Genomic DNA, 23,241 nt, shown 5'->3' on the forward strand with positions numbered 1-23,241 from the left:
GCGGTACAGTCACGTCTACACCCAAGCACTTCAGACGTCTCGTCACAACCGCCGTGGTCTGAAGTTTGACCTGGCAAGCCACCAAGACCAAGATAGATCAGAGAAGGCTTTGCAAATCTTACTACAACAGGCAGTGCACGAAGTTCGTCAATGCATCGTGGTAGTCATACTAGGAATGGTAACTTTCCAGAACACCAAGGCACAGCCTCTACATAGTCACAGCCACAGCACGAGGCACAAGGGTGTGCTTCATAGTATTCTCCGATAATGCAAATCATGAACCGGGTGGATACAAGCAGTCTAGTTGGGTCTCGTGGTAAGGATCAGGCCTGATAAGACTTGAACTTGTAGACTGGGACTTGATTTTGCTGTTCACAGGTGTCTTGTTGAATGACACGGTTGTGACAGGAGGGTATTATTTTTCGGAGGGCATTGAACAGGCCTGCAGCCTGCAGCCTACAATAAGCCAGAAATAAGCAAACAAGAAAATGTAGCGTTGATGAAGGCTCCACGGTGTTCAAGTTTTCCCTTGAATGGGACTGATACACAGTGCTGCGCAAGGCCTGACTCAAGCCGACTTTGCAAACTCTTCAAGGTACGAGACGAGTAGCTTGGTGCCATCTAGCGAGACGGCATTGTCTAGAGCACGAAAGGAGTTAGCCTGAGTCACTAATGGGGCTTTTCCCCAGGCCGTATCCTAGATCGAGTACTTTCGGTCATGTCGGCCAGAAGCCGCGTACCCAAGCATGCCTTGTGAAGGCACGACTCGAACCATGTCTGACAGCGGGATCAATAAGACGGGAGTTATAGGGCCACTTACAATTACTGGCACGGATGCCACCTACGCTGCGGTGTCCTTTCAGACCTAGCAGGCCCTTCTTCTCTGCGCCTGCAAGGAAGGCCTTCTCTTTGTCCGCATCACCACCGTTGACGCGGAAGCATATGTTCATTCTACTGCGTACAGACTTGTCTGGCACTACCTGGTAGACATTGGAGTACTTCTCAAGCGTATCGTAGATAAGCCGCGCCTTCTCGTTGGAGACATCCTCTTGACCACCGATGCGCTTGGCACCATAGGAGCTGACGAGTCCGGACATGACCTGGCCAGCCACCCAGACATCGAAGATGGGCAGTGTGTTGTAAAGCGAGTTGTTTTTCGCGATGGTGGGGTAGTCGAGCACAATGGGGCCAACTGATAGGTTGAGCTCTCTCATCAGGTCGGGCGAGGCGGGTGTTGAGTGTGGCGGAAGGAGCGACTTCCGCATGATGACGATTGCGATACCCGTGTTGCCAATGTTCTTCTGGGCGCCGCCAAAGATGATGGCGTACTTGCGCACATCAACCTTCCGGGAAATGAAGTTTGACGACATGTCGGCGCAGACCAGGGGTGCATCGTCGCCCTCAAGGCTCTGAGGGAAAGACGGGAACTCGACTCCGTCGACGGTCTCGTTGTCGCAAAAGTACACGAAGGCTGGCCCGCCCTTGGAACGCGGAGTCAGGCTCCACTGGTCTTCCGAAGCGATCTTGCCAAATTTGCCGTCGTTGATCTTGCGTGAGTCGGTGGCCACGTTGACATGCTTGGCTCCCACAAGACGCGCTGCCTCTTGCGATGCCTTGAGCGACCAAGAGCCGGTGACGAGGTAGTCGAGTTTGAGCTCCTCGTCGACAACCTTGCGCAGCCTCTTCACCACCTCATCCTTGTTGTCGCCCACCTCTTCCGCAATCTTGGCGCGCTTCTTCTCGACCCATATCGAGACGAGGTTGTATACGGTCGCACTGAACTCGCCGCTGCCGCCGCTCTGGAGGAAGAGGATCTCGTAGTCGTCCGGGATCTCGAGCAAGTCGCTCAGGGCTTTCTTGGTGTCGGCAAGAATCTCGTTGGCTTCTGGCGAGCGATGGGAGATTTCGCAGAGGCCAATGCCCTTGTCTTTGTAGTTTAGAAGCACCTGCGAGGCCTTCTCGAGGACCTCGGTGGGCAGGGGTGCGGGGCCAGCGCCGAAGTAGTTGACGTCGGAACGGTTGACCATGGTGACGACGGGCTTGCAGATTAGTAGTGGGTGTGCAGAGTTAGTCGGAGATACTTGGGAGAAATTGATCAAAGAGGGGCGGTTTGTCTGGTGCAAGTCTTCTCAGGTCGCGTCATACGGATGACTCCAATGCCAACCTCTTGCCAAAAGTTGCTTCCGATCTCGGGCTAGCATGCAACACGCAGGCGTGGACATGGTGGCTCCCTCATGCAGAGTACTCAAATATGGCTTGCCCCGGATCCTACATGTCCCCGCGTGGGAGTTGTTAGCATTATGCGAAGTCATTGCAGGTGTCCGGCTGCACCCAATGGCAGGCGCCGCAAGTCCGCTGACGCCGGTTTCGGTGCGCGGGTGGGTCGCGAATTTTGGTCTGGGGATGCGCATCACGGCCGTCTGCTGCAAACACCACATTGCTGCCAGCTCAAGCACCACCACAGCAATGGCCATGTCGCTACGGGCAGCCCGGCTCCTGGGTCGCAGGCAACTAGCAGTATGTCGGGAATCTCATCGCCGGCCATGTATCCTCTAATGTCAAATGCAGCCCCGGGCAAGTCTTGCTCTTCGTGCCGCCTCGCTCTCGCCTCGACCGTGTTTCGCACCCCGATCCTTTGCCACGACCGCCGTCCGTCGCGATGCCCATGATGTGTTTCCCTCGATGAAGGAGAGCCCGGCGGCGAGCTTCCTCTCTTCGCTCAATGAGACGCCCGCAACACCCCAGACTCTCACCGAGAAGATTGTGCAGCGACATGCCGTCGGAGTTGCGCAGGGCAAAGTCCTCAGGTCGGGCGACTACGTGACATTGCAACCGCACAAATGCATGACACACGACAACTCGTGGCCTGTGGCGCTCAAGTTCATGGGCATCGGAGCCACCAAGATCAACGACCCCAACCAAATCGTCATGACGCTCGACCACGATGTACAAAACAAGACGGAGAAGAACTTGAAGAAGTACAGCCAGATCGAGGAATTCGCGCAGAAGCAGGACGTCGTCTTCTACCCCGCTGGCAGAGGCATTGGCCACCAGATCATGGTAGAGGAGGGCTACGCCTGGCCGGGAACACTCGCGGTAGCTTCTGACAGCCACTCCAACATGTACGGCGGTATCGGATGCTTGGGTACACCTGTCGTGCGCACAGATGCGGCGAGTATCTGGGCAACGGGCAAGACCTGGTGGCAGATTCCGCCCGTGGCCAAAGTCACACTGAATGGCAAAATGCCCCAGGGTGTGACTGGAAAGGATGTCATCGTTGCTCTGGCTGGCCTCTTCAACAAGGACGAAGTGCTCAATCACGCCATCGAGTTCACCGGCACTGACGAGACCCTGGGCAGCATTCCCATCGACGATCGTCTCACTATCGCGAACATGACAACCGAATGGGGTGCGCTTACGGGTCTATTCCCTATCGACTCTACCCTGCACGGCTGGCTTCGCGCAAGGGCCACTCTGGCAGCTATGGGAGAAGGACAGGCCAAGGACCACCATCAACAACAGTTTGTCCACGAACGTATTGATAAGCTGTTCACTGCTACTGGTATCGTTGGTGAGAAGATGGGTCACATCTTCAAGCCTGCGCTGGCTGCGGACAAGGGAGCGGTATACGCCAAGGAGCTCTTCCTTGACCTGTCAACTCTGTCACCCTATGTCTCCGGTCCCAACTCCGTCAAGGTGGCCACCCCACTGCTCGAGCTCCAGAACCAAAACATCCCCATCAATAAGGCTTACCTCGTATCCTGCACCAACTCCCGCGCTTCCGATATTGCTGCCGCTGCCAACGTCTTCAAGGATGCCGCCGTTCTGAATGGCGGCAAGATTCCCAAGATCCCTGACCATGTCAACTTCTACATTGCTGCCGCGTCAATTCCTGAACAAAAAGCCGCAGAAGAGGCTGGTGACTGGCAGGCGCTTTTGGAAGCTGGCGCAAAACCATTACCTTCCGGTTGCGGCCCCTGTATCGGACTTGGTACCGGTCTTCTCGAACCTGGTGAGGTTGGTATCAGCGCCAGTAATCGCAACTTCAAGGGTCGTATGGGTTCGCCTGACGCCAAGGCTTACCTTGCTAGCCCTGAAGTAGTTGCTGCAAGTGCCCTGTCGGGCATAATTTCTGGCCCGGGATGGTACGAGGCTCCTGAAGGCTACCAAGGTGTTCGACGTGGAGAGGGCGATGGTGTTCCTGAAGAAGAACGCATGATGACAATCGAGGACATGCTCGAGAAGGCCATCAAGGACGCTGAGGCTGCCATCGATACGTTCGGCAACGCTGAGCCCGAGACACAATCTGTCAACCCACCCGCGGCACCAGGATCGGAAGCCGAGACGCTGACCGAGATCCTCCCCGGCTTCCCTGAGAAGATTAGCGGTGAGATTGTCTTCTGCGATGCAGACAACATCAACACCGACGGTATCTACCCCGGTAAATACACATACCAAGACGACGTTACCCGCGAGAAGATGGCGGAAGTGTGCATGGAGAACTACGACCCCAGCTTTGGTCAGATTGCCAAGGCCGGCGACGTACTCGTATCCGGTTTCAACTTCGGTTGCGGTAGCAGCCGTGAGCAGGCCGCAACTGCTATCCTGGCCAAGGGCATCCCGCTAGTCGTCTCTGGTAGCTTTGGTAACATCTTCAGCCGAAACAGCATCAACAATGCTTTGATGGGTGTCGAGGTACCCAAGCTAGCCAACCGTCTCCGCGAGGTCTTCTCTTCCAAGGATGCGACATCCTCACAACAGGCTATTAAGGAGCCTTCCAATAACAGCGAGTCGCTTGATTCGCCACCTCCCGCCGCTGCTGCTCAGCCAAGTCAAGCCAAGCAACTAACCCGCCGCACTGGCTGGACCCTGGAATGGGATGTTCGCAGGAGTACCGTCTCTGTACAAGAAGGACCAAATGGCGCCAAGTGGAACGTCAAGGTCGGCGAGCTACCTCCCAACGTGCAAGAGATCATCGCTCTCGGTGGATTAGAAAACTGGGTGAAGAAGGAGATTGGCAGCCCTCTCTCTTGAGTATGAAAGGGCTCAGTGATCAACTTGTAACATTCATGTATACCCAATTGAAAACTTGCATAGACGGCGTTTGAGTATTTAGGTCCATTACATCAAGCAATACAGACTTCAAAAGTACATGCTACCAGTACAAATCCCGTGCATCGACCTGGAAGGTCTTGACCACACACCTATCCTCCTCACCTCATATAAACCGGCATACCCTTCTCCCACCCCTTCACCCTACAACAATGCCAAGTATCTGTCTCACTAACACCCTGCCCCCCACTGCTCTTCTGATCAATACTAGCATACACACTCCACCCCTCCTCCTCCAACAACTCGACCAACACAATCAACAACTCCCTCACCCGCATCGTCTCCTCCCCACTAGCCTGCCATGGATTGCCCCTGAGTTTGCACTCCCACACCCCTTGCTCTTTCAACCCAGACTCCAAGATACAATCCGCACCTACACGAGCCGGGAAGGGCTCGTACAACGAAGCAGGCGCGTCGATGAAGCGAAGGCGGTTCTGGCGACTGAATGCTATGACGCACCATTCGTGATGCACAGGAATTGGGTTCTGGAATCGGAAGAGTAAAGTATCTTTGTCCATTGCACTCTTACTAATATCGGTGTTGAGTGTCAAGAGCCAGCCTGATGCATGCAGTGTTGCTAGTACGCCGTTCATCAGGCGCCGGGCTTCAACGCCTTCTTTGCCGTAGCCGCGCCATGGGTAGCCGTTTAGTTTGAACTCGTGGCTGTTTGCGTAGAGCTGCTCTTTATTAATACCTAGCGGCCGGGTTGAGAGAATGGTGGCGCGATACTTGGAGATGATGGGCTCAGGGAAGCGCAGGAAGCGGAGGCGGTCTTCTTTATGGAGCGATAGCGATGCGAAGCGTGTTTGTACGGGATGAGTGGATGGGGGTTGTGATGGGGATGAGGAAGGTGCTGTGTAGGCGGGTGGTGGGGGTGCGAAGGATGAAGTGTCTTTGGTGGAATCGGTAGAGTCGCCTTTGGAATGCCCGGATGGGGACTTTCCACGGAGTTTGTCGAACATCTTGGGTTCGCGGGTGATGGTGTTGCGAGGTGGGAGGTAATCGAGAGAGGACTAGCGGGGTAACTGCGCGCCTTACTTTCCATTGTTGGTGCCTATTGCGCCTTCTACATCTAGGATACGTGACATGTCTGCATGCTGACTATACTGTCTTCGCCCATGTTCGGCACGAACAGGTGTGCAGATTACAATAGAAGAAGACAATCGACTCGAAAGATCTAGCATCAATGTACGCTTCAGGGTATTCGGTTTCCCTCATGATCGAGCTGGCAGTGCGATCATGCTCCGATGAGTCGGTCTTCACCCGAAAGATAATGTAGTTTCCCTATCGGTACCCCGACATTTCGAATGATTCCGTAAGCCGTCACGTTGTGGAAGAAGCTATCAAATCTGTTAGCAACCCAGTCATGTATTCAAGAGACTCAAGACCACTTACAAGTTCGGTAGAACAAACTCTTGCAAGTAAGTCAAGCCGTTCAATTCGAAATGCCACATGTTTGGCACGTCGATCGTGACGGGCATGTCTACTTTCCCAGCGAACGCCTCGGGTTGCGCCTTCTCGAAGCATTCCAAAGCCTGCTCAATCTGTGTGTATAGATCTTGGAAAGAGGCCGCGTCGAACCCGAACGTGGGTACTGCCATGCCACCAAGACGTTCAAGCGCTTTCGTCGCAGTGGTAACTTGGAAGAAGATTTGAAGTGAGAGTGGCTGCGAAAAGATTCTTTAGCTATTGCTTTCGTCTTCTAAGGGGGAGGTGAGCAAGATACTTACATGCATATCCGGTGCAAGTCTGGCACTGAGGACTTTCGAGTGCGGATATCCGTTCTCATCGCACCACTGTTCACCCTTCTTCAAAACCACCAAATGGTTCTGCATTGCTTTCCGCAGCGGGGGTACGCATAGTTCGTAGAGAGGAACGGTCGACGGCATGTTGATTGTGTTGTAGATTTACCTAGGTACCCTTGAAGCCATGTGGGAGAGGGGGACTTAAGTGTACCCGCATCACCGATCACTTGAGGCGTAGGCCCGCTCGTAGAATGTCCCGCATCGACCCGATGCTAAGGCCCGAGAAGCCGTTTCGCATTCTCGGTATAATCCAATGATGCGGTGTCAGTCACCGTTGTAGGCTGCCACGTTTTCAACGCCTGCCAGCCCTGGCGTCCTGTTCCATGCTCCATGCTGATTCCCACGTGGTGTGGCTTGCCTTCGGATCGACGGATCGTTACAACATATTCACAGAGATCTAGATTCATGAAGCGCATGACGCTGATGATGGGAATTGCCTCTATTGTCGGCTACAGACATCCATACGCGGAGGCCTCCCAGACTTTTGATAGTATCGCCCGCACCTTCTCCCCGATCTCGTCGTTCGTTGAGCCAGAGTTAGCTCGCTTTTGCTCCGCTTGCACTATCAGCAGCTTCTTCTGGAGATGATCCAACCCCTGCTTTACGACTATGCGGCCCACCACCTTGGATTCCTCACTGTCCAACACGAACCGGCCCACTTGAAACTTGCTGTCGCCTAACTCGACGCAACTTTCACTGTTGCCTTTCTTGATTTGGTTGTCGGTTGTCGCGTATTTTGCTTGTGCCGCGACGTAAAGTGTGCAAAGAACGTCCAGCTCATGCAAAAGAGCCATGGCGCGCATTGGGTCTGAAGAACATGTGCTGCACTCCATCATTGCACTATACAGGTTTGATAGCTTCTGATCGAGCTCCAGAACCTTCTCTAGTGTATTGTAGTCTACAGCGGGATCTTGTAGTTCGATGCCGATTGGGTTCTTGGGGAAGCATTCAGTGTTTGTCGATGATCTCCAACACATGCACTGCCTAGTCTGGTCGCTCGACAGAGGGCCCTGTATATGAAGTTAGCAAAATTGAAGTAATACACTTGGTTATTGAACGCCGTACCCTGATGTCCATATTAACAATTACAACAAATATAAGGTCGTTTAGGAAGAGGACGATTGACTTGCAAGATGGTACATATGGAGACATTCACCAAACGTGATGCTATTATCATGTATATCTTTCTCTCCTTTCCCTCCGTGCCAATGCTCCGATGCTCCTCCAATCGGATCATCACACGACGAGCGCGCAAACAAGAAGCAATGACTATTGTTTGGTTTCATGCGTAAAAACAGCCCTGCAGTAACAGAGAACGGGGGGTTCATTGATGAAACAGACACTCTATCCCGAGCTCAGATCGGCCCAGTTGTCTGTGGATCTCACGTAGGAGCGATCAGAGGACCTATCACGCACAGCATACCGCATGTAGTAATGCGGGGTATTGAAGCCAATCTTCCGGGCTATCGAAAACAATGCAGTAGTTGTGCGTGCGGGTTCTGCGGGAGATGGGCCCAGACATCCCCAAGCAGATCACCCGGACACTTCTTGCCGAATTTACCGTGCGAGGCGGTTGAGAAACACTGAAGCCAAGGCTTACATTGGACACGTGACGCAGAGCAACGAGACTTCTTTTGCGAAATCTTCTCTTCACGAGTATAGTAAGATGAATAGAGTGCGCCTTTGACTCAGACTGCGGTCTGGTCCTGGTTCGGGCTGGTCGTTGAGATGGTACTTTGGTTCACGGTATGATTGCGATAGCTTTGATGACAAGTACAATGAAGGAATGGTAAGATCGATATAGCTAGCAAAAAGACCTCGTAGTTCTCCGTGGGTCTATCTATTCAGAATCTTTATTTCATACGGGATCAAGATAACAGAATCCTTTCGCAAGAGCAAGTTTGTGTTTGGCGACCGGGTGCCAGCCTACTGAACCACGACGTCATGCACACTAAGTTCCAGCGCCGATCTCGGTCGGACCCACAACCCAAGACACGGAGTTCCCCGCGCGCAACGAACGCGCCACATTGAGGCCTTAGGGGGTTCAGTACTGTAAACTGCTGCGGCTGTCGCCCAGCCCAACGAAAAGGGGCGCAACGATTTCTCCAGTCCATACCTAGGTAAGGTTCATTCACTTTGACCCTTTATTCATTCACCCACTTTGACCACAGCCTCGATCGCGACCGGATACTTCCAACGCTTCCAGGCACAGAGACAATGAGTACCTAAAAATACGCCAGTGTTTCGGCATCTACCCGCCATCGAGAGCAGACGCTAACAAGCTCCATGCGCGACATCGTAATTGAGATGGGCAAGGAAGCTGTGATCAAATCCCCGTCCGTACTGTTGGTAGGGCCAAGATATATGCGCTGAACGAAGTTTGTTGTTCTCATTACCAGGGAGTGCCAGCCTTACCCGTTCGTAAGTTCGATCCCGAGGCTGCCCCCGACTACCGTTTCACAACCACTACCCGCGACGATTGAACTTGCGACTTATAACGATCGAATTACGTGTTAGAGGACTGGCGTCTCATGCTGGACCTTGCGTGAAGGAAAGGTCGGCGTAAACCAGATTGCGCGTTGGCAACCTTAGAAGTGTGAGGCTTGTCAGCACCGGACCGACTTGACCCTCACACAATACCGTATGCAGAACCGGTTGGCTGACACTAGCGAAGCAACAGCGTGTCCCGACCTTCCGCCGTCATGAGTATCCTGGTCGACTTACTCCAACGTTCATACAAGCATTGCGGAGTGGCGCCTCAGCTTATGGCTGGGGCTCTTCGACGTCATCGAAATGCTTCTCTATCAAGCCACAAGGGTTGTCTCGGCGATGAGTATGAAGTACGAATACGCAATCACAGGATTAGGTACGCCGTACAGGTACACTAGCCCAACTCCCCCTTAGTCGACTGTCCGTCGGCGTGCGATGATCGACGGAAACTCCCAGAAGCGAGGCTGAAGTGTCACTGTGTCAGCCACTTCAACGCGCACAGTCTATGTCTGTGCCCTTGATCTGCATAACAGATGAGGACCTGGCCCCGTCAGGCCTCAAGACAGGTCTGCTCCAACGGCGCTGCTTGTCCAGACAGGGTAGCAGAGACCTGACATGCGCTGGCTTTTACTTGCACGGCGTGCTATCGCGGAGACGGGACGTCAACATTGCATCACAGTTATTACCAGAAGATTCTTGGTGGCCGGACACAAATGCCGCTGTGAACGTTTGAAGACAGCTGCTCCGCCGTTCTAAGGCACCCACAGTCATAGCATGCGCACCGAATGCGAAAACTCAATTTCTGGGTTGTCGGTTCTCCTACGATGGTACGAAGTTTGTTCATACTTCTGGTCGACCATGGATCCCCAGGAGTGTACAATTACGATACCGGTTAATAGTAGTCCCCTGCCAATTTATCAAGCAAGTGAATGTCTACATCTGTATCAGATAGCATCACATAAGCTCGTGATTATCGCACTGTCAACATCACCACACTCTCGTTCCAAGTTTTTCACGTTCATCTGTTCAAGGTCAACTTTCAGCTTCTACACAACCGACGTATCTCTATTCTCTTCGCGAAGCTACCATCATGGATCCAGCGCGTCCGGGAACCCGCCGGCTGCGCAACTCTTGCGATATCTGCACTCTATCGAAGCTCAAATGCAGTCGCGAAAAGCCAGTCTGCCAACGTTGCGTAGACCGTGGCTGCCAACAAGACTGCAATTACAGCGTCGCACGCCGCCCGGGAAGGCGGCGTCAAACATCTATAGTCTCAGATGACGCCGGGTCGTATGGTCAGGATGCCAGTGCCAATGGGTTACGGAAAAGGCGTGGAACAGCACCGCTGACACCTTCTTCATCTTCCATGGACTCGCTCTTTTCGACAAAGAAGCGTCACGATTCGACACGGAACACCCCCCAGCAGATCTCGAGAGAAGCAAGCGACGGAGGGGACGGGCGTTTGCTTATGAAGTCTCCAGGGATGGACTTGATGGAGTCGTTCACCAACATACCCATGGAACTATCACACAGTGGCGACGGAGTTGACTTTGCACCTATGGACAGTCTTTCGCTATGGGAGTGGGGTGAGAGTGGAATCGACATCAATGCAACGAATAGCCATCACCCAGGCGCCATGTCGCAGATGTGGGACATGTCGTCAGGTCAGACCATGCTCAGTGGCATGGACTTCGAACTCAGTAACGATATCGGGGGACCAGGACAGGAGCCATCACCACCACTGAGCCATACGAGCCAGCAAAACTTTTTCCAGGATAACCAAACTTCTCTTATACCCCCAGCAGACTTCAGCAGAGATTCGAATTCCGCTTCTCCAGCTGCTTCAAATTTCATCTTCGACCTGTCCAAGGATGTGGATTGCAAATGCTCCACTCAAATCAGCCAGCTCATCTATTCTGTCAGTCTGCGGCGTGCGACAGCAGTTCCACTAGACGTTGTTTTCGCTGTGGAACAACAGCTCAGCCGGACCAAAGAAACAATCACCGCATGCGCGAACTGCTCTCTCGGCTCACCATACATGAGCATGATGCTTTGCACTGCCATGAGCTGGGTGATTGAGCATCTAGAAACTTACATGCGCGAGGCAACAGTCAACACGCCCAACGGCCAAATGACGTACCTGACAATCAGCGGCTTGACGCTGAGTAAAGACATGTCTCAGTCGTGTTCTGAGGCATTGGTCAAACTCCGCCTCAGACGAGTTGTGCAAACAGCACGAGAGTTGTCAATGTTCAACATGGAGACGAAGAGCACGCTTTTGGGAGGACTGCGGTCGGCGGCGGCCGAGACTGGAGCGGCAGCGCAACAGATGTTTGGTATGTTGGAAATGAGAGGTGCCTTTTAGACAAAGAAAAAGCTTGCGATTCAAGAGATGCCAGCACCACGTCTAGGAGAAGATAGATATGAGGAGTTCGATGGTAGCGCTGGTAGCACCTCGTGATATTTAGAGCAGATACTTCCAAATACCTTAACATCAAAGCTTTTATTATATTTGCATTACGGACTCTGATTGGCCTCCGAGCATGTGGTACTCGGTACATTTGCCTGACATTAACGCTTCGGTGATACAGATGCAATGTCCAGCTGACAGGTCAGCTTAGGCGCAAATGTGATAGACAGTAGACTGATGTAGGCGATATTCATCGCCTCGCAAGCGGCCGCCGGCTCAGGAACTGTTCGCTTTCGCATGATGTAAATCAAGACCCTTCCAAGTTTGGTTTCATATGGGAAAGAGTCTTCACTGCCCTTCAAGAGAGGTGCATTCGCGTAGAATCTCGGCACTTTGACTGATGTCTGTAGATATTGCTATACACCGAACCCTATAACCTGGGGAAATGCTCCGGGGTAATTGACATGCTTCACTGTCTATCACTTGAGCAGAGTCCACACGCACGTGGCTTTGACCCGAATCGCATACCTTGCCATCTTTTGTATCTTTCGCTGAAGAAAACAAGAGCTTGCAGGAATAACCAAACGGAATCAATCCTAGAGCTTACAAGCCATTCCAGCGCAACCACTCAAGGTATGCCAAATTACTTTCACTGCTGCCACGAATAGGGAGAAGGCTGATCAGATCTAACAGATGCAGCTTCGATATGGGCTATCCAATGTCTCTCTCAGCAAACAGTCAATATACGCCATTGTCGTAGCCTTCGCCGCCCTCTGGGTCGTGCAGAGCTTCATCCGAGCATGGTGGCGCCTCCGGCACATACCCAGCGCGCACTTCACCGCGCCATTCTCCTACTTCTGGATTGGACGCACCACATACAGTGGCCGTCAATACTGGATACTCCGCGACCTACACACCAAACACGGTCCTCTCGTGCGCGTCGGGCCCAACGAAGTCGTTACCGATGACCCCAACATCCTGCGCACCATCTCTGCAGCGCGCAACCATTACCCTCGCAGCGATTGGTACGAAGCTGGCCGATTCAACCCATATCATGGTAACTTGTTCACGACTACCGACCCGGCAGAGCATAAGAAGGCGAAAATGAGGTCCATGGCCGCATACAACGGGCGCGAAACTCAAGGTCTCGAGGGTTTGATCGACGACCAGGTCAAGACGCTTATCAGCGTTGTCCGAAACCGCTATGTGGTGTCTTCGCCAGGAAAGGGCCAGCCTCTGCTGGATCTAGCGGCCATCACGAAATACTTCACCATGGACGTCATCACACGGATGGGTTTCGGCAAAGCGGTTGGCTACCTCGAGGACGAAAAAGACCACTACGAATTCTTGGGCACAGTAGACGAGCTTTGGCCGAGGATGTCGACGGTGGCTGACATACGTTGGATCCGCAAGATTGCATTCTCGCCTTTCGTGCTCAGATTGGTCGGACCGAAGAGCAGCGACAAAAAGGGCTTCGGGGCACTGATGGGGTAAGTACCTGGCTGAAGTTGATTCAACTTACAGATTTCTGTTCTGGGCAACCTCACTGACTTTCGACCAGTTTCGCAGCTGATCAGGTCAGCCGTCGCTTTGCTGCACCCGATGGTGGTAAAAATCACAAGGACTTTCTGGCGAGTTTGATGGCTCGCGGCTTCACAGAGGAAGAGTGCCAATCCGAGGGCCTTTTTCTCCTACTCGCTGGAAGTGAGAGCACCGCTAACGCCATGCGCTCCATTCTCATACACACCATAAGCTCGCCCGCCGTGTATAATCGACTCTCTGCTGAGATCCGGGACGCGGTACGGACGGAGAAGGTGTCCTTCCCCATTACCTTGGAGCAGGGAAAGAAGTTGCCGTATCTGCAGGTATGTCTCATTGAGATCCCGCCCAAACGTGTTGATCTTGCCCGCTGACATATATCTCTTTTTTCCAGGCGGTCATCTACGAAGGCCTACGCATGCGCCCGGCCATCCTCGGCCTCTTCCCAAAACAAGTACCCGCAGGCGAATATCCAATCTTCCACGGAAAGATGCTTCCCCCAGGGACCGATGTATGCATGAACATGTCAGCCCTGCTGCAGTCAACAGATCTGTTCGGCGCCGACGCGGCCGTGTTCCGACCAGAACGCTTCATGGAGGTAGGCGACGAGAGACGCAGGCAGATGGAGCAGGACGTTGACATGTCGTTTGGCTACGGAGGCTGGGTATGCGCGGGCAAGAACATCGCTATGATGGACATGGTGAAGGTGGTCTTCGAGGTACGTTCGCAACGTGCGCGATGGTGTTGGTGTGACCGTCGCTAATCCTGGCAGATGCTTCGCGTGTTCGACTTGCAGCTTGTGCGTCCATTTGAGCCGTGCGATACGATCAGCTATGGCGTGTTCCTTGACAAGGGGTTGATGGTGAAGGTGTCAGAGAAGAAGTGACATGGAGACGTTCTGTGTTGACCGCTGGGGCAGGCGTGGCAGGCTCGGGGGCAGGCGGCTCGGAGGGCTGATTGGAGGATCTGGCGGGGCCATCACCCAATGAGGCAGTTCAGCCGACGGGCCTCATCTCAATGGAGTTTGCTTCTGCGAGAATATGGCTATAAGGCACCACTAAAAACCTGTCTTTGAACGATTTCCTGCTGCTGCACTATACCAATGCATGCAAAATCTTTAGGCTATCCGTCATCCTTTCTTGATAATTCCTTCACTCTCTCCAGCGATGCAAATATGACTAACGTTTCCCTTACGTCTTCTGTCACGAATGAACATGTTCACAACGCACTTTCCGTTATTGCCTTTCTTGAGATGCGCTTCGTCGTTTGCACATGTGAAGATAATGTCAGTGGAGTGCAAGCATCGTCGTTTACCCTTTTGATCGAAGCACTCAAGCATGTACCGGATGCACGTCGCGTGGGCCTACGGATTAGTGACGCATGCTGTTGCGAAGAGTGCAAGTAACATATGGTCAGCATAGAACTGTCCTGTGAAATTTCTGTACGATTATACGGTTGCGCGTAGCGACTCGAACGCACTTCAACGATCGAACAGCGACTGGGCGGCATGGTGGACACTTTAGAAGCATGTCACAGGAGCATGGAGTCCAACGCTGTTAATTACTGCATTTATTCGACTATCTAATTTCTTCCTTATCATCCTCCCTTGAGTACGATACAAGATGACTACCACGCTTGAGTGCGTTTCAACTTCAACGGCAAACCATCCTTGGGCTTGATAGCTGTAATACCAGCAGGTTGTGGCACATAGGTTTTATCTGCCATCTCAAACTCATAGCTACCCACAAAGGCGGAGATGAAAGCCCGTAACTCGACCTTTGCATAGCCCGCTCCAATGCACTTACGCGGTCCATGCAAGAAGGTCATGAAAGCGTAGTTGGTGTGTGCATTGCCATGATTGTTCGCTCGGCCGCTGTCTTCATCGATCCACCGACCCGGTTCAAAAGTATCGGCAGTCTCTCCGTAGAAAGACGCAAAGCGATTCATAGCCGCGGGAACAATCCACAGACGTGTTCCGGCTGGGATGCGGGTACCGACAACGGTAGTGTCTTCTACAGCGACGCGTGATGTGATCGGCGAGGTGGGCATGAGACGTAGCGTTTCGTTGACCACGGCGTTTAGGACGGGAAGGGTATCGAGAGTTGCAAAGTCGCTGAACCTTTCTGCATCGTTGTCGAAAAAGCGGTAGGGAATGTATTCGCGAATTTCGGCACGGAGCCGATCTTGCCAGGTGGGGTTGATGGCAAGTAGCCACAGAGCCCAGGTAAAAGTTGCTGAGGTAGGCTCGTATCTACTTGACTGTTAGCAGCAGTTTCTATCATCCATCGGTGCACGTTGACGACATACCCTGCTCCGATGATTGTCAGAAGCTGACCAACCAATTCATTGTCCGTTAGCGTTTCACTCTGTATGAGCTGCAATAAGAGGGCTTTTTGGCCGGTGCCTTCGGCAACTTCTTTCTTCCTCTCTTCGACAAAGGCAAAGCAAAGCTGTCGCAGCTTATTGCGAGCGTCATCAAGGTCCCGGTTAAATTTCCGTGGGAGGAGCTGTAGCACCCAGGCCGGCAAAAAAGCGTTGGCTATGAACAAGTGACGAACGCTTTCTTTGCTGCCAGTCAACAGCTCATATAACTCCGTGAGCTCATTCGGTTGACGTAGTGTGTCGAAATCCTTGCCCAATGCAGCGAGACCAATAGCATCAAGAGTACCTTTATTACCCCAGGGTAGAATATCCACCACGGTGTGCTTTGCGTCAGCTGAGGCGGTAGACCGTTCCATCGTTTCCACCATATCAATGGCCTTTGACCAGAAAACGGGGCAAAGATCTTGAACGGTTCGATGATTGAATGCCGGCTGAATGCGTTTACGAAGATATTTGTGCTCATCGCCTTCCAAGATGAGGAGAGACGGCCCCAGGATTCGGCTCATCAGTCGTCGAGACACCGCTGGCTTGGTGAATGAGTACGCGCGACGAACCAGCACCTCAGAGAGGGCCTCGTTGCTGACTACCAGGATATGATTGACGTTCATGAATCCGCGGAAGTGGATCAGACCCTGGTTCGGTACCGAGTTTGCCATATCCAAATAGGCTTGTCCACGGGGGTTGGTGAATTGAAGGAGCCCATGGCCTAAAAAAGGTAGTCCGCCCTGTAGCAACACTGTCAGTCATGCACCAAACATTTCATGGTAATATCTTACTTTTGCTGTGGGAAGATGTCGAAACGGGTTGAAAAGACGGGGGTGGATTTCGACCTTGTACACCAGGTAGATCACATAAACCACAGCCAGCGTCGCACAGAGCGCTGGTAAGGACAATGGAATCGAGGCAAATCGAGAGGAGATCATTTCTGTATACATGGCGAAGGTATGAAATGCTGTAGGAACCGTTACACGAAATGTGGGATATGTACACAGATTACGCCTGCGATCCTGATTGCGAATGACATCTGTTTTGCTAGGACGGGTTTTTAGTTCATTGTGTCCAACATCAATTTGATCGTCCCTGCGCCAACTCAGAAAAGAGTTCCAGGCTTAGAAGCGTCGCGAGGCGGACAAGACGCGATCGTTGGCGAACGGCTGACGTTGGCGAAGCTGGTCGGGCTAGATGCGGGTGGAACGCTGGAGGCAATTGCCCGGAATTTTGCAACCCAAAAACCCGATGGGTTGAAGAGAACCACCCGACAACGGCATGATTACATTCTCACCGTAACGCGATGATCTTGTGATAGCTCAATTGTACCAGTCTCGTGCTAGCCTGCTGCAGCGCAAGCTGGTATCGAAATCGCGGGCGGTGAAGGCAAGCGAAGAAGAAGAAGTCGAAGAACCCCCCATATCTTGATAAAGCCATTAATCTTATTTCTCCCACTGTCAGCTCAATTACTATCATCTCTCCAATATTTACTCCAGAAGAATAACCAGCTGAAACATGACGGAGATGCAAGAGAGACTTTTCATCAACAACGAGGTGAGGACCGAGACAGTACAAGACATGTCGCGGTATGGAAGCTAATGACCAAATGCAGTACGTCGCATCGCATACTAGCGAGAGGCTCACGGTGCACAACCCGTACGATGGAAGTCTTGTTTCAGACAAGATCGTAATAGCGCTAGAAAAGGATGTCGACTTGGCTGTGTCGGCAGCACAGGCGGCGTTCCCAACATGGCAGGCAATGACAGGCGTACAGCGCAGTGCGCTTATGCTCAAGTACGCCGATCTGGTCGAGAAGCACACTCAACAGATAGCCCAGCTCGAGTCGCAGTGTATGGGAGCGCCCATGATGCTGGCGACGAGGGTGGTGGGGAACCATGTGGCCGCTTTCCGGTATTACGCAGGTTTGACAGATAAAATCGGTGGCACTACTTACACTGAAGATGGCGATGGCTTCTTCAAGATGGTGTTGCAGGAGGCAATTGGAGTATGCGCAGGCATCGGAGCGTGGAATGCGACGCCCATCTTTTCGGCGTTGAAGGTGAGAATGCCGCCTATGTTCATTCTTCCAGGCGATTGCTGACTGGAGTGCAACAGATCGCGCCCGCTATCGCAGCAGGTAACACATTTGTGTTCAAGGCGTCAGAGAAGTCGCCGCTGGGCGCGTTGTACCTTGGACAATTGTTCTGCGAGGCTGGCTTTCCCCCAGGCGTGGTGAACTTTGTGTCCGGCGGGCCAGCGACGGGCGCTCTCCTCGCATCGCACATGGGCATTCGCAAAATCTCCTATACGGGGTCCGTCAGCGGCGGCCGTGCAGTACAGGATGCGGCCACAAAGAGCAACCTGAAGCAAGTCACACTCGAGCTGGGAGGCAAGTCGGCAGCACTGGTCTTTGACGATGCCCACCTCGAAACAGCCATTTCGCATTGCTCGCAGACATTCGCCCTCAATGGTGCTCAGGTGTGCTCCGCAGCCTCGCGAGTGCTTGTCCACCGCGACATCGCCGATGCCTTCATTGCGGGCATCAGCACTGCTTTCAAGCAGTTGGCTGCAGCCCACGGCGCGCCGGCGGAAGCCTTCTTTGGCCCCTTGGTTGACAAGCAGCATCGTCAGCGAGTGCAGGCCTTCGTGGATGCTGCCCGTGACGAGGGTGTCAAGGTAGTCGCAGGCGAGGTGCCTGACCACCCCACCGCCCTATTCATGCCGCCAACGATTCTGATCGATCCGCCAACCAACAGTCGCGCATACCGCGAGGAGATCTTCGGGCCTGTCTTGGCTGTGAAGACCTTTTCCACAGAGGAGGAAGGTCTTGCACTTGCCAACGATTCCTCGTACGGGCTCGCCGCTGCTGTCTTCACCTCCAGTATGCCGCGTGCTCTGCGTGTGACCCGAGCTCTCCATGTCGGCATGGTGGGAGTTAATAGCCCTGTCCTGCCCTTGAGCCAGCTGCCATGGGGCGGATGTAAGGAGAGTGGCTACGGGCGCGAGGGTGGAATGGCTGGTCTGGAAGAGTATCTGCAGTCCAAGACGGTTATGATCAGCATGAAGGACCCAACTTCCGCCAAATAGATTAGTTCGTAGCGTTATAGCTCTGACAATCACACTTCTTTACAACTTCTCGTTCGGTGTACTGCTCCTGACCTTTGCGTGAAGTAAAACAAGAAGCTAAGTGCGAAGCTGGCTCCGTTTTACTGTGCACTCAACTGACAGGAGAATGCGTCTGGTCTTGTTCCGCGCTCGCGGCGTACGTATACGGGAGCAAAGCACATGGCCAAGGTGAGATCATTGTATGGTGCCACAGATGCTGAGTCAAGCTGAGGACACTGCAAGGCATAGATGTCGAGGTTTGATGTGCACAGAAAAGCGTTGGCGACGTACTGACTGCGTGAATGTTCGCATCAAGAGGTGCAGCGTGCCAAGTCTCGGAGCTTCGCTAGCCGAAGTGGTCAAAGCTCTCAAATCGCCAGCCATCCGCAACATTGCTACAAGCACCGATCTCCACATATCGAGGTTTATCAAGATGAAAACACTACAACACATTGATTCAACTTTTTAATATACACCGTCTGAATTGCTCACGCGTCTAGAGTTCTACTAGATGCCTGCCCGTTCTTGGAACCGAATGTACAAATTGGGTCGGTTCAGAGTCTGAAACGATCTCAGAAGCCCAAAATGGGGATCCAGACTCCACAGGCGATTCTTCTTACCTTCTATTCCTTCGGTCTCCAATTCGAAGTCAAAAGACCAAAGTAGATGTGCGATGGTCAACCGGATCTCGAAGTAAGCCAAATTCTGGCCTATGCAAAGTCTTGGCCCTGCCCCAAACGGTGCGGACGCAGACAGCTTGTCGTCCTCAAAAGCTGGGTCCCAGCCCTCGTCGGGGTTGTTGCGCAGCCATCGCTCGGGGTGAAATTCATTGGGCAGATGGAAGTTACGCTCAGAGCGTACTGACGCCCATGGCGACGTGGAGACTGCCGTACCTCCCGGCACTACAAGCGGACCGATCTGCGCACCCTGCGCCGGGGTTTCGCGGGGAAGACTTGAGCTGACCGGTGGGAATACACGCAAAGCTTCTTTGATGCATGCATCAAAATACACCAAGTCTTCCAACTTCTGTAGTGTAATGTCACTTGGGTCTGCGAAGGTGGTACGAATGAGGGTAGCGAGGCGCTGATGGATGTCGCGATGGGTGCTGAGAACCCACATGAAACTGACGAGAAGGGAGGAAGTAGTTTCGGAGCCGGCAACGATGAGGGCCATCATGTCGAGGTAAAGCTCGGTTGGCGATAGGGACTTTCGGGCGTCCTGGTTGCGTTGATAGTGGTAAACTATGTCTTTATGGTCAGACTTTTCGTCGGCAAGACCTGGTTCAATGTTAGCTGACTTTGACTCTGTAGACACATAGCGAAAACCTACGCTCGAGAGTCCTTTTCTTCGCGTTCACGAAAGAAATCATCCTCCACTTCATTGCTTCCTTCGGCATAAGTCTGAGCGCGATACGGTTGAGCAGTGTACCCACTCCCGCGACTCTCCGGACGGCCATGTCCAAGTTCGAAGTAACAAGGACTTTCGTCGTTGCCTCTGCCCATTCAGTAGCAACACCACTGTCCAAGCAGTGGAACGACTCGCCGAAGCATATATCGCCGATAATATCGAATGTTGTAAAGGATACTGTACTTCGTTAGAACATTACTACTCCCAATGACAAGATGGACGGGAGAGGAACTTACACCAATCGGCCATATTCAAGGCTTTGCCATTCTTCCCTCGTGTCTTGATTACGTGCACCAATTTGGAGATCTGAGTCTCAAGTATCTCCTGCTGTGATACAAGTGCAGGCTTCGTGAAGCCCACTGCCATTCCACGTCGGTGTCTCTGGTGCTCAGCACCCTTTGAGAGCCCGATCCCGATACAGCCATCGACGGGTGTTGCAATGCCAATGAAAATTGGTGACTTCTCCAACGCTTTGCCATGCTAAACCAATCTGTCAGCCGAGACTGCACTAAATACATAGGTGCTACTAGTTGGACTTACGCGAAAACCGTATATCTGCTCTGCTCCATATGGTTCGGCAAAGCTCAACTCATTCGGGGAGGTCCGAACGATCGGTCCGTATTTCTCATGCAACTTGTAGTTGTACAAGTGTTGAACACCACGGAAGACTGCGATTGCGCTCGGGATATTCGACACGCTGTTGAGCCATGGTCCTGGATATTTCCTCAAAGGATGCATCCATTGTCGATAAACAGCTGGCCCTATGACGGACACTAAGATCTTCAGGATTTAGTCAGTATTCGCTCTGTGCGTTGGCGCATGTGTAGCTCACCACCAACAAAATGGTCCACCCAGCAAAAGGGTTGTGCGAGAGGGCAAGTTCGAGCACAGCCATCACGCGAGTGGGGTGCTATGGTGCAGAGCTCTTTGGCAAAGGAGAGTAGAAGTGACAGGAATCTGAGTGAGTGAATCTGGGAATTCCTTGTCGGGATTCTCCTTGGTGGTTTTGAAGTGGATCGACGTGCGTCAGAGAACACCAAGGAGGGTCAACGGCACATATACCAACTGTGCTATTGATAGCAAAACGTCGTCAACTTAGTAGACCACAATGAACCGAATCGATTGATGCCGGACTGCGCGGGTGCAATGGTTGATACTACGTCATGACGGGAGAGAGGTTGACATAATATCCCGCGGCCCTATCCAAGGTTGGATTTGGGTTTCGGGTCATTCACCATCAGATCTGACCCCGCGCATGAGTCGCAGATGGGCGATTGATGAAACACTGAATACGCGATTTAGTTGTGTATCGAGAACGACATATGCTACGAAGATACCAGAATCGGCCAGGTGTGCTCTGATATAAATGCAGTACGCCACATCGTGATCATAATCTCACACCACTACAACACTTCGAAGCACTCAACTCGTATACTGAGAAACTCATTCAACATCACCATGTCTGCCTTCCCGACGAAAGTTCTGGCTAATGTCATTGGATTTGGAATCGTTTGGACCGGAGTCTTGATGTTGCAGGTACGTTCAAGTCAGCATGAGTAAACATCAAGTACAACGCTGATTTGAAGACAGCGATTTCGCTCTCAGGGAAAACAAGACCTTCTTCCCATAGATGATCAGAAACCCAAAACGCACTCTGATCAAGCGACTCATAACAAAACCCACGTTGTTAATGAGCGCTGGTATTACCCACCCGACATTGCGGATGACTTGAAGGATATCGACCTTCCGTTCCGGGTCAAGGAGGAGATCTTTGCCACAGCTTGGGAATACACTCGCTGTGTTATTCCTGAATACACCAACTGGTCCCGATATGTTGCCTTCATGCGCATTATCGTGATGGGCATCATCGCGGAGTTCAAGGGTGACCTCATGGACGTTGCCAATGACGACAACGTCGTGGGTTACAGTCTGACCGGAGTATTGAACACATTGTGTGGAGGCACAGCAGGAGGGTAAGTTCCCACCATCAAGCATTTTCGACTTCCCAAGTTCCTCTGCTAACATGTTCGCGTCTTCAGTGAGGAGATGTGCCGCGAGTACCGCTGCTTCCTGTTGATGTCGTCGCAAAAGTCCCGCCACCAGACAAACACTATGCTGTTCCGTCGTTACAGTGTCGCTCTATCCAAGGGCCCTTGGCAATTCTTCCGCATGCGCGATACTGACGCGCTCGCCCGCTTCACCATTGGTGTAGCGCTAGTCTGCAATGACCTCGACAACATCTGGTTCACTGAGGAGCAATTCGACATCATGGCCGAAATCGGGAACACCATGTACGACGGCATCTCCTACTGGAAGCATCGTTCCGAAGGAGAGATCAACAGCACCTTCGCATATGTCCCGGAGGAGAAGCGCGTCTTGGCGTACCACAAGTGCCGCGAGGCGCTCTGGGCTTTGGACGTAGCGTGGGCGAGACAGCCCGAGCTGAAGTGTGTCATCAACTTCCTCCGCTACTTCGGTGGCCCAATTCACATGATCATGCGACGATACCGCTTCGTGGAGGAGGGTCTTACCCTGGGCCGACCCGAGGACCAACGCGTCATCCAGCAGACACGGAGCAACGTCAAGCTCTGGAACAGACTAGACGAACAGAAGAAGGCCAAGGAGCAAGAGAAGATGAGCCTTGAGCAGTACCGTCACGTTCTGGCGAATGAGAAGGTTTTGTTGTTCAATGGCCTTGCGCCAATGCTCGACAAGGCCGAGCAAGGCCTGTGCAACAAGTGCAGCTACCGTGAGACATACGGTGCCCCGCAGGCCCATACCTTTGGTGGAGTTGTTCTGTGCAACGACTGCCAGCAGAATTGGGGCGACTATACGGAAACTGTGCTACAGCGCATGGTCACAGCCTTCCCAGAGGCAGCTGAGACTGTCCGTGTCAGCGAGATGCGATCGAGGTCTTCAATGGCACCGTAAGGATCGCTCGAACCTTTTGACGAGAGGGTATTGTGTTGGATATGACATCGCGGTGCCTTTTGTCTAGATTGC

At 52.7% G+C, this 23,241-nt stretch overlaps 10 protein-coding genes across 10 annotated transcripts; 5 read left to right on the plus strand and 5 right to left on the minus strand.

The window, feature by feature from the left end:
- Positions 1 to 568: 568 nt before the first annotated feature.
- Positions 569 to 2,027, minus strand: J4E88_002796 (uncharacterized protein; the record flags this gene model as incomplete). The annotated part of the gene is made up of 2 exons (XM_049396454.1): positions 569 to 639; positions 821 to 2,027. 2 exons carry the CDS (start codon positions 2,025 to 2,027, stop codon positions 569 to 571), a joined length of 1,278 nt encoding a protein of 425 aa, XP_049257802.1.
- A 439-nt stretch (positions 2,028 to 2,466) lies between these two features.
- LYS4 (mitochondrial Homoaconitase) lies at positions 2,467 to 5,034 on the plus strand (the record flags this gene model as incomplete). The annotated part of the gene is made up of 2 exons (XM_049396455.1): positions 2,467 to 2,517; positions 2,569 to 5,034. 2 exons carry the CDS (start codon positions 2,467 to 2,469, stop codon positions 5,032 to 5,034), a joined length of 2,517 nt encoding a protein of 838 aa, XP_049257803.1.
- A 179-nt stretch (positions 5,035 to 5,213) lies between these two features.
- Positions 5,214 to 6,074, minus strand: J4E88_002798 (uncharacterized protein; the record flags this gene model as incomplete). The annotated part of the gene is made up of 1 exon (XM_049396456.1): positions 5,214 to 6,074. One exon carries the CDS (start codon positions 6,072 to 6,074, stop codon positions 5,214 to 5,216), a length of 861 nt encoding a protein of 286 aa, XP_049257804.1.
- Positions 6,075 to 6,503: 429 nt separating this feature from the next.
- On the minus strand, positions 6,504 to 7,001 carry J4E88_002799 (uncharacterized protein; the record flags this gene model as incomplete). Its single annotated transcript, XM_049396457.1, has 2 exons — positions 6,504 to 6,779; positions 6,843 to 7,001. 2 exons carry the CDS (start codon positions 6,999 to 7,001, stop codon positions 6,504 to 6,506), a joined length of 435 nt encoding a protein of 144 aa, XP_049257805.1.
- A 365-nt stretch (positions 7,002 to 7,366) lies between these two features.
- Positions 7,367 to 7,994, minus strand: J4E88_002800 (uncharacterized protein; the record flags this gene model as incomplete). Its single annotated transcript, XM_049396458.1, has 2 exons — positions 7,367 to 7,927; positions 7,983 to 7,994. 2 exons carry the CDS (start codon positions 7,992 to 7,994, stop codon positions 7,367 to 7,369), a joined length of 573 nt encoding a protein of 190 aa, XP_049257806.1.
- Positions 7,995 to 11,043: 3,049 nt separating this feature from the next.
- J4E88_002801 (uncharacterized protein) lies at positions 11,044 to 11,772 on the plus strand (the record flags this gene model as incomplete). Its single annotated transcript, XM_049396459.1, has 1 exon — positions 11,044 to 11,772. One exon carries the CDS (start codon positions 11,044 to 11,046, stop codon positions 11,770 to 11,772), a length of 729 nt encoding a protein of 242 aa, XP_049257807.1.
- Positions 11,773 to 11,950: 178 nt separating this feature from the next.
- J4E88_002802 (uncharacterized protein) lies at positions 11,951 to 14,242 on the plus strand (the record flags this gene model as incomplete). The annotated part of the gene is made up of 6 exons (XM_049396460.1): positions 11,951 to 11,955; positions 12,420 to 12,450; positions 12,511 to 13,307; positions 13,379 to 13,682; positions 13,751 to 14,074; positions 14,129 to 14,242. 6 exons carry the CDS (start codon positions 11,951 to 11,953, stop codon positions 14,240 to 14,242), a joined length of 1,575 nt encoding a protein of 524 aa, XP_049257808.1.
- Positions 14,243 to 17,250: 3,008 nt separating this feature from the next.
- Positions 17,251 to 18,813, plus strand: J4E88_002803 (uncharacterized protein; the record flags this gene model as incomplete). Its single annotated transcript, XM_049396461.1, has 3 exons — positions 17,251 to 17,280; positions 17,339 to 17,785; positions 17,842 to 18,813. The coding sequence occupies 3 exons, from the start codon at positions 17,251 to 17,253 to the stop codon at positions 18,811 to 18,813; spliced, it is 1,449 nt and encodes a 482-aa protein (XP_049257809.1).
- Positions 18,814 to 19,338: 525 nt separating this feature from the next.
- On the minus strand, positions 19,339 to 20,604 carry J4E88_002804 (uncharacterized protein; the record flags this gene model as incomplete). Its single annotated transcript, XM_049396462.1, has 3 exons — positions 19,339 to 20,108; positions 20,161 to 20,415; positions 20,475 to 20,604. 3 exons carry the CDS (start codon positions 20,602 to 20,604, stop codon positions 19,339 to 19,341), a joined length of 1,155 nt encoding a protein of 384 aa, XP_049257810.1.
- A 1,092-nt stretch (positions 20,605 to 21,696) lies between these two features.
- Positions 21,697 to 23,169, plus strand: J4E88_002805 (uncharacterized protein; the record flags this gene model as incomplete). The annotated part of the gene is made up of 3 exons (XM_049396463.1): positions 21,697 to 21,774; positions 21,877 to 22,211; positions 22,278 to 23,169. 3 exons carry the CDS (start codon positions 21,697 to 21,699, stop codon positions 23,167 to 23,169), a joined length of 1,305 nt encoding a protein of 434 aa, XP_049257811.1.
- Positions 23,170 to 23,241: the final 72 nt, after the last annotated feature.

This window comes from Alternaria novae-zelandiae, assembly GCF_023758075.1.
Source record: "Alternaria novae-zelandiae strain BMP 2774 chromosome Unknown scaffold_4, whole genome shotgun sequence".
Classification (NCBI taxonomy): Eukaryota; Fungi; Ascomycota; class Dothideomycetes; order Pleosporales; family Pleosporaceae; genus Alternaria; species Alternaria novae-zelandiae.